Below are 13873 nucleotides of genomic sequence, written 5' to 3'. Positions count from 1 at the left end.
AATGCAGTAATTGCAAAACCTGAACTGAGCATCTTCCCATACATAGTATAACACCGGCTATTGATGTGGTGCTAACAGCTTTGCATTTTATGCTGCATGAAAAGTTTGAGGGGAATTCCATGAATGATGCTCAAATTCAGTGTCAAAGTAATAAGAGCTGAATGGTACTCTATAATGGGTGGTCTAATATTGGCACATAATGCTGGAATCTTGGGTACAAGGAGTTATACCAAATGAAACCAGGTGCAAATTCCAGTAAGCAAGATGGATGCAGATCCCCTGAATTCTATAACACTGCGCGTATGTTAAGGGAACACCCTTGGCCCACCCATGCCCCTTTCGTGGCCAATCCCCGTTTGCAGATCTACACAGAAACACTTAGTTGCTATTCTATAAATGGAGACATAAGTGTGTTTGATTTTAACTTCTAAGGTTTTAAGTGGAAAAACACAGAAACTACACAATCTATTGACTAATGGAGACCTTGAGCTAAATGCGCTAAGGTCACCAATCGTCTAACGATCGTCGCTAAACCAGTTTGACTGGTTTAGCGACCGATCATAATTGCCAACCCGATGCATAAAATAGCTCACCACGTGTTTTCCCGCGTGATCGCTAAATTACTGATCTGGCCGGTCGTTGATATTAAAATGTCATGCAAATTATATAAACACCATGCAAACTAGCTACCGACGCAATGCACCCCAAAAATAGTGATCAATAGCGATCACCTCCACTGACTGGAAAAACCAACAGGTCTACTATACCTGTCATTAACTGTGTTACTGACATGTCTGCCTGGTTTTTTTCAGGTTTTTCCTATGAGCACAGAAGTGCCCATAAAATAAATGACCCCTGCACTGAACCAAAAATCAGCAGGAGGGATGCCCACTCTCTCCTGCCTTGCCAACCCCCCCTTGCGCCAGTGAAAATTGTCAAAGGGATGCCCACTTCCTCCTGCCACCAAATGCTCCCTCTCAACCCTTCACTCCACCCCCGAACCTCCCCCTGTACTTGTTCAGAAGTTGAAAGCAGAAGGGAAGCTTGATCCCTCCTTCTTTGAGGGCCGCCTCTCCAAAATTGCAGGCCTTCCCCTTTCCGCTGCATCATGTGATGCACAGGGAGGGGCAAATCAGGGCTTAGGCCCCTCCTTGTGCACACATGATGCACCGGAAAGAGGAAGACCCGCCATTTTGGAGTGACGGACCTTGGAGCAGGAGGGACCAAATATCCCTCCTGCTCTCAACTTCTGAACAGGCATGTGGAGAGAGATTCAGGGGTGGCAGGGCCAGGGGGAGCATTCGGTGGCAGGAGGGAGTGCGCATCACTCCTGCCGATTTGGGGGGAAGGGGAATGGACGGTTCAGGGAAAGGGCCTGGCACGGTGGGTGCATCTGGTGGCAAGAGGAAGTGGGCATCTTCCTGCCAATTTTCGTTGGCACGGGGGATCACTGTGGCAGGGAGAGTGGGCATCCCTCCTACCAATTTTCACTGGTGTGGGGAGTCGCCATGACAGGAGGGAGTGGGCATGCATCCTGCCAATTTTCACTGGCACGGATTGGGGTTCCCCAGTGCTGGTTCATCGGTGGTTCCCCAGTGCTGGTTCATTGGAGGGGGTTCTTGGGGAAGGCTGTCATCAGTGGGGAGGCACGGCATTTTTTTTAATGGAAAAGATATTGTGCATGCGTAACACACACAGAATATCTGTGAAATTTAAAAAAAAAAAAAAAAAGTCTCAGCAGCTTTGGGGCTTCCATGCCACTCAGCTGTTAGGGCATCTTCAAGTTGGCTCTGCGCATGCGTCAATCGCTCTCACAGCGACTGTTCAGACAGGGTTTGCCATGAACCTCCATGCAAATAATTTGCATGGAGGTTTGTTGGAACATCAATCGCTGGTCCAGAGTTGGCCAAAAAATCGGCCAACAGTGATTCACACAGTCTTAACGACCGTGTTTTGTGCATCTAGCCCTTTGAATTTGTATTCTGCAACCTGTAGTACTCTTATCGTTCACAATGATTTAAAAAAAAAAAAAAAAAAAAAGACATAAATAAAAATTTTCAAAAGTCTTATGCACAGCTTTCTGTTTCCATTCAGATTTTCTTTAGCTCTCTATTTACTAGACTGTACAGCTTCATGTCACTAGAAATCAAAACCAATCAGAATAAGCCTGATGCAAGAAACATAAACCTTTCACAAGTCCACATTAAAGAGACATGGCCATCCTGAAAACTCAAGGCAGATTTTTTTTTTTTTTTGTCCTACAAGAGCAACAGCTCTGCAAAACAGCACACTTTATTCCAAGGAATTTTATGAGATATGCAATTTGATGAGGAAAGAAGTTTCCAGGGGCATCCATTTTATCTTAACTACAGCAGAGCAGTGACATCAGAAAGCACTTTTTGACATCACAAAAAAAACCTGAACATTCGTAGCAGCGATAAAGGACCTGCATCAATGTAGAGTACCATAGTATTCCTTAAATATAGCTATCAATGGATAATTTTGCAGCTGCTGCAGATGAAAGAGGGAGCTAGAATTACCTGAATATTAAAAAAAAAAGAATAATAATCGAAATGTAGACACTTGAGAGTTGGTGATCCCATTCTGAGACCACTCCAAAATATTTTAGGGAACTCCTGGGTTAGTTCGCAGTGCACTCACTCACCAATTAAGAATGCACTTCAACCCCTCTCCCGCTCCGGGACAATGAGCTGTCTTGAGTTTTAAGAAATGAGAGTTCTCTTTTAAAGATGCAGCTTTTAATAAGCACATCGCAAAGTTAAAACAACACATTTTTCACCCTCCTAATGGCAGCCACATGCCCTGACCACCATATTTCTGTATTTTTTTAGGATAACGTTGGAGCTGTCATCAAAATAAAGGACTGAAATGGCATGGAGTTGTGTGGGGGCACAGCAGGGCTTTGGAACAGTCTCAGGATTAATGAAGTGAACCTGGAATAAAAAGAATAAATTATTAACATCAGAGCTTGCTCTTAGTGTGTGAGCATGAACACAGGGAGGATCAGTTTAGCCTCCAGCAATAGCCTTCACTATATTACTTTTTAATGCCTTCAGTTATTCCTTTTTCTGAGGTTACATCTTTCTCCTGCTCAGTACAGAGAACCAAGGAAAACTAGTGCAAAAACGATGTACTTGACGCCAAGTCTTTATTTCAATCAATAAAAGTTTGTGTGGTCCACCTTTCTAGTAAAGGAACAAGGACCCGACAAGGTCCGTGTTTCGATTAACACACCTTCCTCAGTGGTCCGAAGATATTCTTTATGGGCCACAATAATGAGCAAAAAAACCAAACCACGCCGTGAAACGGGGATAATTAGAGATAATTCACTGATACGTAGCTCCCCTAATTATCCCCGTTTCACGACGTGGTTTGTTTGTATTTTTTGCTCGATATTCTGACCCATAAAGGATATCTTCAGACCACCGAGGAGGATGTGTTAATCGAAACACGGACCGTGTCGGGTCCTTGTTCCTTTACTAGAAAGGTGGACCACACTAACATAACGTTTATTGATTAAAATAAAGACTTGGCATCAAGTTTTCCCCGGTTCTCTGTTGTTTGACGTCTACTGCAGGACTGTTGGATTCTTCTCTTCCTGCTCAGTACAGTCATTACAAATTAGAAATGCTCACAATATGGGTTATATTGTGTTATTTTACCAAAAATAGGTCTTCTAGGACCAGATTCAGTTAATGGTACCGCAGGGTTGATTCATAAGTCTTGGCAGCTATTTTTTATTTTTTTGCCGGAAAATGCACCAATTCTGAAAACCTAATATACACGTTTGAAAGTGTGTGACATGTACTTCTTAATGCTGCCACCAGATGAGAGATGAGTGTGGCGGTCTTTGGTAGGGGAGAAGCAAAAAAAAATTACATTTGAAATCATTGTTTTATTAACAAACAAGTAATAAATGTTAGCAGTTTCACTAAAACCAAGCACACGATCAGCTTGAGAGTGAGTATGTTAACATCCTTCAAAGCGTTGTCATGTAGGATTATGGCATTGTGCAATAGTTCTGGACGTTTGTACTGCCAGGCACAAAATGACTGTGTGCTTCACAGTGTGTCCCTCACCAACGGGATGACACACAAGACAACCTGGGAGACTACTTTGAAAGATGTTAACAGTTAAACAGTTTGTACTCGTACTTTGTTGTACATATTATATACTGTATGCCATAATAAAACAATGATTTCAAATGTCATGTTTTTTTGATTCTCCCCTACCAAAGACCATCACATTCATCTCTCATCTGGTGGCAGCATTAAGAAGTACATGTCACATACTTTCAAATGTATATATTAACATAAGAACATAAGAACATCCTTACTGGGTCAGACCAATGGTCCATCAAGCCCAGTAGCCCATTCCCACGGTGGCCAATCCAGATCACTAGTATCTGGCCAAAACCCAAGGAGTAGCAATATTCCATGCGACCGATCCAGGGCAAGCAGTGGCTTCCCCCCTGTCTTTCTCAATAGCAGACTATGGACTTTTCCTCCAGGAACTTGTCCAAACCTTTCTTAAAACCAGCTACACTATCCGCTGTTACCACAACCTCTGGAAATGCGTTGCAAAGATTAACTACTTTCTGAGTGAAAAAAAATTTCCTGCTATTGGTTTTAAAAGTATTTCCCTGTAAGTTCATCGAGTGTCCCCTAGTCTTTGTCACTTTTAGCGGAGTGAAAAATTGATCCAGTATTGGTTGGGTTACCAGATTTTTCCAAAGAAAAATCTGGCCCCATGGCCACGCCCCCAGGACCGCCCAATTCCCGTTCTGCTTCTGTGATGCCCCGTTTTGCCCCCCCCCCAGATAGCATCCACGCACGTGCAGATGTGATGCAATGATGTGACATGCATGCATGTGATGTCACTGTGCTACATCCACGCGGACAAAGTGCCGGGTTTTGACAAGCCGTCCAGGCCCTCGGACATGTCCGGGGAAATCCGAACGTCTGGTAGCCCTAAGTATTGGTGCATTTTCCATAGAAAAAAAAAAATAGTTGCCATGACTTATGAATCAACCCTCGTATAAAGGGTGCTCCAGACTGAGCTGTCTTTATAGAATAGTGATAAGCGCATATTTCTTCACCTAACTTTAGGCATAAACCTGGTATAAATCCTGGAGCACAAGTCGGGCATGCATTGCCAATATTGTATAAAAATGCACCCAAATTTTCAAAACACCTCTGACCCACTCAAGCTGCTTCCATGGCCACACCGTCCTTGGAGTTGCACGTGAGAGAATGACACAAGGACAATTTCTTCCCCGCCCCCCACGGGAACTCATTTTCCCATCCCCTCAAGTTCTTTTCCTGTCCCTGCCCCATTCCTGCAAGCTCCGTCCTCATCTGCACCAGCCTCAAACACTTTAAAATCCTAAGTAGCAACATTCTAGAGCTTAGACTGTGATGTCATAATGCCTCATTCCACCAATGCCTAAGCTCCGTCCTCATCTGCACAAGCCTAAAATGCTTTAAAATCATAAGTAGCAACATTCTAGAGCTTAGACTGTGATGTCATAATGCCTCATTCCACCAATGCCTAAGCTCCGTCCTCATCTGCACAAGCCTCAAAGACTTTAGGGCCAGGGACAGCAACAAAACCCGCGGGGACGGGACGGGGAAATTGAGTTCCTGCGGGGACGGGGACAAATTTTTCCCCGTGTCATTCTCTATTGCACTTTATGGGGTTTAGGTGCCCGGTGTTATACAATAGTGGGCAGCCAGATGTGCAAGCAAATACTAATTGGTGCCAGCAGCAATTAGGGCCCCTTTTATAAAGCCGTGGTAGCGATGCTGCAACCGCAAATGCTTCAAAGCCCATTCAATTCCTATGGGCTTCGGTGCATTTACCATGGCAGCATTACAACTGTGGCTTTGTAAAAGGGGCCCTGGTTGATTGTCAGTATCCAATCATTGATTGTTAATGGCTCGTTAACCAATTTACGGCTAGATTCACTAATCTCCATTGCATTCCCGATCCGTGGCCGATCCGTGCAGGCCAGACAAATTTACAAAACATAAAAATTAAAATGAGGGCAAGCGGAGGAATGCCCCCCCTCCGACTGCACGGATCGCTAGTGTGCGATCCCAACGCATGTGCAGACCATCTGTAGATGGTCTGTGCATGCGCTGACCCTCTGTGCTTTTTTTTTTTCTTCCCAAGCCCGTGGTTTTAACCCGCTTAAAGCCCGCGGGTTAAAACCAAGGGCTTGCACTGAGGGAAAGGGTGGGAGAGTCGGGGCTGCAGGAGTGCGAGGCAGGCAGGAGATCGGGGCTGAGAGCAGGAGTTCAGGGCAGAGAGCAGAAAAACAGGGCAGAGAGAAGGGCGGCAGAAGGCAGGGCAGTCGGAAAGGCAGGGCAGTCGCTTGTTTGTGATCGGCCAGCCCAGTCGGTGTTGCAGGGTTTTTTGTTAGTGAATCGCTGCCTGCCATCATTTGAATGCCATTCCCCCTCATTTGCATGCGCGGATCAGAGGATGATCGGGACATGGGTTAGTGAATCGGGTCGGAGGGAAATTGGGTCGCAAACCGATCGGTACACGTTTGGTTTGCTTAGTGAATCTAGCCCTACGTTTTGCAAGCATCTCATGATCGTGCCTAAATTTAGGCGAGAAAGAACCTGGGGTATCAAGGCAGTGTGGCATGAGTAAGCACTTACAGATGCACCTACAAAGGGGTTATTTTATGAAGGCAATTAGGCACCTACTCGTCTTTATAAAATATTAGCACGTGTGGTACAGGAAGCTTTGAATGCAGGCGCCAACCTGAGAGCTCGTGTCAATGATGGCACATACTTCACGCAGGTATATTAAGTCTAAGTGTATATGAGTGATCTCTGCTCAAACTCTGCCCCTATGCACACCCACCAGGAATTTAAATTGATTTATTTATTACACAGCTTCTATACTGCTCTATTTCATATTCTAGGTCAGGGGTGGGCAAACTTTTTGACTCATGGGCCACAATGGGTTCTTAAATGTGACAGAGGGGTCGGACCCGTCCCGTCTCCGTGAGCTCGGTTCCCGTCCCCACCCCGTCCCTGCAAACCATCTGATCCCATCCGCACAAGCCTCGAATAGTTTTAGATCAAGGGCTCCTTTTACTAAGGGGTGCTACGGCTTTAATGCGTGGAATAGCACGCGCTACATTGCCACGCGTGCTAGACCTTAACGCCAGCATTGAGCATATTCTCATTCATACAGCAGCTTATAGAGTGGACTTACCAGTGTTTGAACGATAGCATGGTTTGTCGCATTCATGTAGGAGTTGAGTGGAAAGGCGCACTCCCCTTCACAATAATAAGCCGCATAGCCCTCTGGAGCGATGATCCAGTCCTGTATTGAATTGATAGTATTGGGACTATGGATAAAAGGTGACAGGGTAAATTTATTCTGCCCTTCCAGCCTCACGGGCATTTTAGTGCTAACCCTCCACAAAACCTTAAGGGAATGGAGATGTGCACAGGCAAAGAGCTTTTAGTTCGTTTTTGATGCATTTGGCTTTTTTTTTTTTTGCCCAATTTTGCAGCATTTATTCAGTTTGCATCAGGCATTTGTAGAGATTTTTTAAGATGCATGAATTAAGTTAATGGGAATTTGTATCACATTCATTTGATTCTGCACACAGAGATATTTCTTAAACATGCAACGAACTGAACACAGGCTAACAAATCAGCATTCTTCTTAGGTAGCGGCATGCAGAAGATGCAAGAAAAGCTACACTTCTATATTCCCTTAAAGCATAAAGATGCAAAAAGTATACTGTACTTTATCCAGCTGGTATTCAGCCAACAACAGTCGGCGTTTTTTAAACATTGTCGCTGGCTAGGTTAGCCCCAGATATTCAGTGCCAGGCTGGGCCATATCCTGGCACCAGCACTAAAAATGAAGGGGATGTCGTCATGGCTGTGGACTGGGGAGAAGGGGAGAGGGAGGGGAGGGACTTTGTAAGGGAACAGAGTTTATAAGGTTAAAAAAAAAAGTTTAGCGGGTGCTGGACAGCATTCAGCTGGCACCCACAGAGCAAGAATTAGGCAGCTTTTGAGCTGTCCTAAATTCACCCACTTAGCTATGTGGGTGCTGGCACTGAATATTGCCGGCAAGTGCATAACCCTGGGCTCCTGCCTAATTCTGTCCTCATACCACCCTTGACCTGCCCATTTATTTTACGGGCAGTCAGAGGTGATATTTAGCGGCATTGCATGGTTTGGTGATTTAAGTGGACAGGAGCTTCTCCTGTCCGCATAAAGCACTTTGAATAGTGGTTGCTATATTTTTTTGCTTATTAGAGTGGGGGGGAGTCTTGAGGGCCACAACTCAGACAAGTTTTCAGAATATCCCTAAAGTATTTACAATAGAGAGATTGGCATCCAGTGGAAGTAACATGCATGCAAATCTATCTAATATATTCATTATGGATGTCCTAAACCCCCATCCAGTTTGGGACCCTCAAGGAGCAGAATTGGATCAAGAGAAGAAATAAGCCATGGCACGATGATGGAAGAAAGAAGCAGAGGGACCCTTTTACTAAAGTGCAGTAAAGAATTTTGCACTTGTTGTGCTTTAACAGCAAAAATGAGAATGCGGCAGGTAGAATCACTCTGCAGTAGCCATTGGGGTTGTGCACAGCATGTCCCCCCTGAAGTTACTACATAGAAAAGTTCTTTACTACATGTTATATATTCCTAGTTCAGAGGATGGATGACATACAATACACCTAAACTATATTTATATTTATTTACTGGTGTATTTTAAGGTATGTTGCAGGATTTTAGTTTTGTAGTTATGTATCTTATTTTATGCAGTTCATATTCAATATACTATATTATATATATTATATTAATATACTATATATAGTATATTAATATATAATATTTTAATGCATATTATTACGTAGGATTGTGATGCAAGTACTTTATATTTTGTTTTGTAGACTTTGTTGGACTCCTTATGCAGGCTGTTTAGCCAAAACATGGTTCGTGTCAGAAAAGCAAACAGGAAGCTAGGAATTATTTAAAAAGGGATGGTTAACAAGACTAAGGGCCTGTTTTACAAAGCCGCGCTAGCGGCTGCTGTCTGGTAACGGCCCCGAAGCCCATAGAGATTTAAAGGGCTTTGGGGCTGTTGCCATGCGGCTTTGTAAAACAGGCCCTAAGGATATTATAATGCCCCTGTATCACTCCATGATGGGACCTCACCTGGAGTATTGTGTTCAGTTCTGGTCTCCTTATCTCAAGAAAGATATAGTGCGCAAGAAAAGGTTCAAAGAAGAGCGACGAAGATGGTGAAGGGGTTGAAATTCCTCTCATGAGGAAAGAGTGAAATGGTTAGGGCTCTTCAGCTTGGAAAAGAGAAGGCTGAGGGGAGATATGATTGAAGTGTACAAAATCCTGAGTGGAATGGAAAGGGTACAAGTGAATCGATTTTTCACTCCGTCAAAAATTACAAAGACTAGGGGACACTCGATGAAGTTACAGGGAAATACAGGAAAAAAAATTTTTCTTGGTTTTTCCTCCTCTACAGGTGGGTGCGTCTTATGGTCCGAAAAATATGGTAAGTCAGTAAGGAAACAGGTGAGCGGTTCAGTCCAGAAGAACCTGATTCTCAGCAGAGGTATGCCTGATGAAATGGACACTCTTAGTTGCGGCTTTCAAGCGTGGGAGAAAGAGTTCCCCATGAATTAATAAAGGCAATGAGTTCCAGAGTGTGTGTGGGGAGGTGGGGGGGCTGTAAAAAGGCAATGTGGTGTGTAGACTCGTAGTGAGTCGACTGCGGCCTGGGAAGGACCATACAGTAATCATTGATTGGGCGAAGTGCCCAGAGGGGATGGTTAAGGAATGGAGGGATGGCCCAGTGGTTAGGGCTGCAGCCTCTGCACCCTGAGGTTGCAGGTTCAAGCCCAGCACTGCTTCTTGTGACCCTGGGCAAGTCACTTAACACTCCATTGCCCCAGGGACCTTAGTCAGATTGTGAGCCCACTGGGACAGACAGGAAGAAATTCTTGAACACCTGAATGCAAACCATTTAAGCTATAAATGTTGTATAAATACTAAAAATAAATAGGAAGGTGTTCCCATATAGAAGGCTCTAAAGGCTAGAAGCAAAATCTTGAATTTAACCCTAAATTTGACCAATAACTAATGACGCTCCTTGAGTAGAAGTATAACTGATTGTGATAATTGTATTATGCAGAATATAAGGAGGGGCCATAACCAATATATATTAGATACAATTTTAGGTAAGACCTTATAAGACACTAATATTATATAAAAAGATGTAGCTGAATAATGGACATCCTTCAGAGACTAATGACACAGTATAATATGAATAAGCACACAGAGTACATTTTTTTTCTGCTATAGAGCAATATTTTGGATTAATGCCTGGAACAAGATGCTAAAGCCATAACATAGTTCTTCCCTGAAAATAATCTAAAAGTCACACTAACATATTTGTCACTTGTAGAGTTAGGGGAAATCATGTGACTGTAACTATGTAATTGTAGCCTACAGAAGTGTATTGTCTAGCAAATGAGAAAGTTTATGTAAATTAGATATAGAATAGAACATGTCTGCAAGGTCAGCATGCCCTCGGTGAGCATGTTGTTCACTTCCTTCTATTGCTGGGAGGAAAAGTACTAATGAAGCATAATTAACTGAAAAACATGTGACTTGAATAGAACCAATAGAATATTGTTGAAGTATGCAATTTGTAAATGAATTGTAATTGGAAGATGTACCAACTACGTATGTTTACTAATTAATTAATTGACGATATCATTATCCCAATAAAATGGCCAGTTGCAGGTAATTCGAGAAGACTTTTGGCTGTAAGCTTACCAATTTCAGTAAGCGGTCAAAGCTCAAGGCCTTGAATATTTAAACTACACTTTTGGGTTAGATTTCTTTGATCTCCTCTGAGATAGAATTAAGAACTGAGGGAAATATTTAAGAACCGAGGGGCATGTATGTAGCCTGTCCACCTAGTGATTTAAACTAAATGTAACATGCACAGATAACCAGAATGGCAGAATTGTGTTCGGTTTGAAGTTTCTTCAGAGCAGAATGAGAGATGCCAGAATAAACAATATTACAGTAATTGAGTCTGTACATAAAAAGAGTAAGCAAATTATGAACCATACATAGTTGATGCAATCTGACAAAACTTGCTTTACATAGAGCTGAAACTTGAGGAGTAAAGGATAACTGGTAATCAAAAATAATTTCCAGGTAGCGGAATGAGTCAACCAGAATAATAGATGTGCCTAAGAGATCTAAAGTGGAGGTTGGGTGAGACAGGGACAGTCTTTTCTGGGTTGAGAACTAACCAAAGAGTAATCTTGTCCAAGTAGTTTTTCAAAGGGCTGACATCAGGGTTTGATGAATTGATGTGATATACTCGTAAAGGGAGAATGCCATTGCATAAATGTGAAATTAAGTTCCATGTTCTTGGATGAGTGTTACTAATGGGTTTAGGAACAAATTAAATAACAAAGGAGCAAGAATAGAGCCTTGTGAAATGCTGCAATGCAGAGGATGGTTATTGCTTAGTGAACTTTAGTAAAAAGGTCCCAAAGTCTACAAGCTGCTATTTTCAGCTCTTATGTCTGTTATGTCCAGTAGTAATTTTCTGCCAACTTTCTGCCAAGTTGGCAATATGTACTCTTTTGTTGTCGACCTGAAACTTTTTTTAAACTATTTTCCTTTCCACCATTAAATTTGGCATGGGCATTGAAGGCTGCTTTCCCTGCCATCCTGGTCACCTCTTTTTTTTTATTTTTTTTTTAGAAAACACCCATTGCTTACGTTTGCTTTTGACCCTAGCCAAAAATAAAAGGCCATACCTGCCAGCCAAGGTCCCGGAAACTGACGTACAGCTCGTGTTTCTTGCAGGCTTGTCGCTGATCAGTGCTACTGTTCTCTGAGTATAAAATTAGAACAAGTCAAGCCAACATGTTCATCCCCTGTCAGTCTTCTTATTCATTTAATAGGAGACTGTAGAGTCCAGGTCACCTTGGTAACACAGTAGATGTTAGCAGATAAGACCATTTAGCCCACCCTCTCTGGCCACTATCGCAGACTCACTGCTCTTTCACATTGGTTGACCTTGCCCCTTTTCTGGAAAGACATATGCACCTACACCATAAGTCTGTACACACTGACTTTTCTCTTAAAACAGATTAAGGCAGGATCTCCAAACTTAGCCCTCAAGACAAAGTCACAACCCATCAGGCTCTCAGGATTTCCATGTTAAATGTGCATGGGATCTACAGTATGTGCATGCATTGCCTTCATTGCATGCAAATAAACTTCATGCATATTCATGGTGGAAATCTTGAAAACTCACCCAATTGTGGCCTTCAAGAACCAAGTATCGGGGACTCTGCTTTAAGGCTGTCTTTATCTCAGTTCCCATGTGACTGAGCAACTGTGACTAGCCCAACACTTCAGCTATCCATGGAACGGGGGTAGGGGTGGGGTACAGGGCATTTCAGTTAGTATGACGGTCACCCCTAGTGGCCAGAATTAGTGATCACTCTTGCAGTGGTCCAAAGAGAAAGCCCTGTTGCATGGCCACCACTGTACATCCTTCATGCAATGGTTAGATTAAGTAAATTTGTGAGTTGGGGGAGAATATAGGAAAATAAAATCCCTCTGTAATTGAGAATGAAGCCTCATGACAGCATATCCCTGACCTGATTCCAGCTAAGCTAGAAGTCTAAAAGAATAGATAGAAATTCTCAGCACCCCTACCTCTCCATGAAACTGATACTGGATCGACAGGGAGCTTATAAGTGCCAAATAATTGAAATAAACTAATCTAGTAGTTCAGGAAGTTATATTATACATTGTGAGATATCTGCACAGTACGATCTGTCTCAGTCTGTGACCTGGTTAAATACAGATGAATACGTAAATTTATTTTTTCTAATTGGCTTAAACAAGTCTTTCCATAAATCAGTCTCTTTTACAGCTCTCAGGCATTTACCCCCACATAGATATCTGGCCACTTATGTCCAGATTAACCAGGACTGAATCTGACTTCACTTTTTGGGGCAAAGGCTCCTAGCTGAAGGCTCTAAACATATCAAAACTGAGTGAAATGAACAATGGCAAATACCTGCTATGTTTGAGACCCGCAGTGCTTCCTGGTTTTTTGGTGTTTTCGATCGATTCTGGTTCCTCTGCTTTCCTCCAGCTGAGCGAATACTGCGCAGGTGAATTTCCGTGGCTTTGAAGAAAGCTACCATGAATGGCTGTTTATTCTGCGGGCCATGTCTTCCAATCAGACCTCCCAGTTTAGGATTGATACTTTGGCCTTCAGTAAACAAGAAATGAGCATGCTCAGCGACTCAAGTTCCACTATGTCAACAAATGCTGTTCTTAACATTCTAACTGCAAGAAAGGAGTGGTCTGTATTTAATGTATATGAAGACCAATTTTCAAAAGCCATAATGGTTATTTACCTGGATAAATAAGCTGTTTGAAAAGTGGAGCTAAAAGAGTGCGTGATAATCAACAATGTATACTTTTACCTCTGGGAAAATTAGGCAGGACTAGGATCAGGAAAGGTCAAGAATACCACAGTGCATATAACGTCACATTTTCAAACTAAACAACCAGAAGAAATAAACCGCCAGAAGCCAGTCACAAGAGTCAACAGCAGTGGGATTGATGGAAACAAAGACCTAACCAGTAGCTTTCTTTCTAAGATCTTTATTGAATCAGCAAAGGCTTGACACGGTGGACCACAACACATCAAGACACACATTGAAACCATACTTTCAAGAGGTTATTTTAGATATACCATCACTTGTATCACTTTTCTTAAATCATAAAAATAG

General features: G+C 42.8%; 1 protein-coding gene across 2 annotated transcripts in view; it reads right to left on the bottom strand.

Annotated features, from left to right (window-relative positions):
* Positions 1 to 2075: 2075 nt before the first annotated feature.
* BMP7 (bone morphogenetic protein 7) overlaps positions 2076 to 13873 on the bottom strand; it is a 124250-nt gene continuing 112452 nt past the window's right edge. The window contains exons 4-7 of one of the 2 annotated variants that reach the window (XM_033963975.1): positions 13150 to 13347; positions 11873 to 11949; positions 7255 to 7365; positions 2076 to 2954 (exon numbers count right to left, since the gene is read on the bottom strand). In XM_033963975.1, coding sequence (XP_033819866.1) covers positions 2805 to 2954; positions 7255 to 7365; positions 11873 to 11949; positions 13150 to 13347 — 536 coding nt within the window. In that variant the 3' untranslated portion in view covers positions 2076 to 2804. Of the gene's footprint in view, positions 2955 to 7254; positions 7391 to 11872; positions 11950 to 13149; positions 13348 to 13873 lie in introns of both variants that reach the window. The other variant, XR_004541141.1, reaches the window with a different exon arrangement.

This window comes from Geotrypetes seraphini, chromosome 11, assembly GCF_902459505.1.
Source record: "Geotrypetes seraphini chromosome 11, aGeoSer1.1, whole genome shotgun sequence".
Lineage (NCBI taxonomy): Eukaryota > Metazoa > Chordata > Amphibia > Gymnophiona > Dermophiidae > Geotrypetes > Geotrypetes seraphini.
This window is presented reverse-complemented; position numbering and strand designations above follow the sequence as displayed.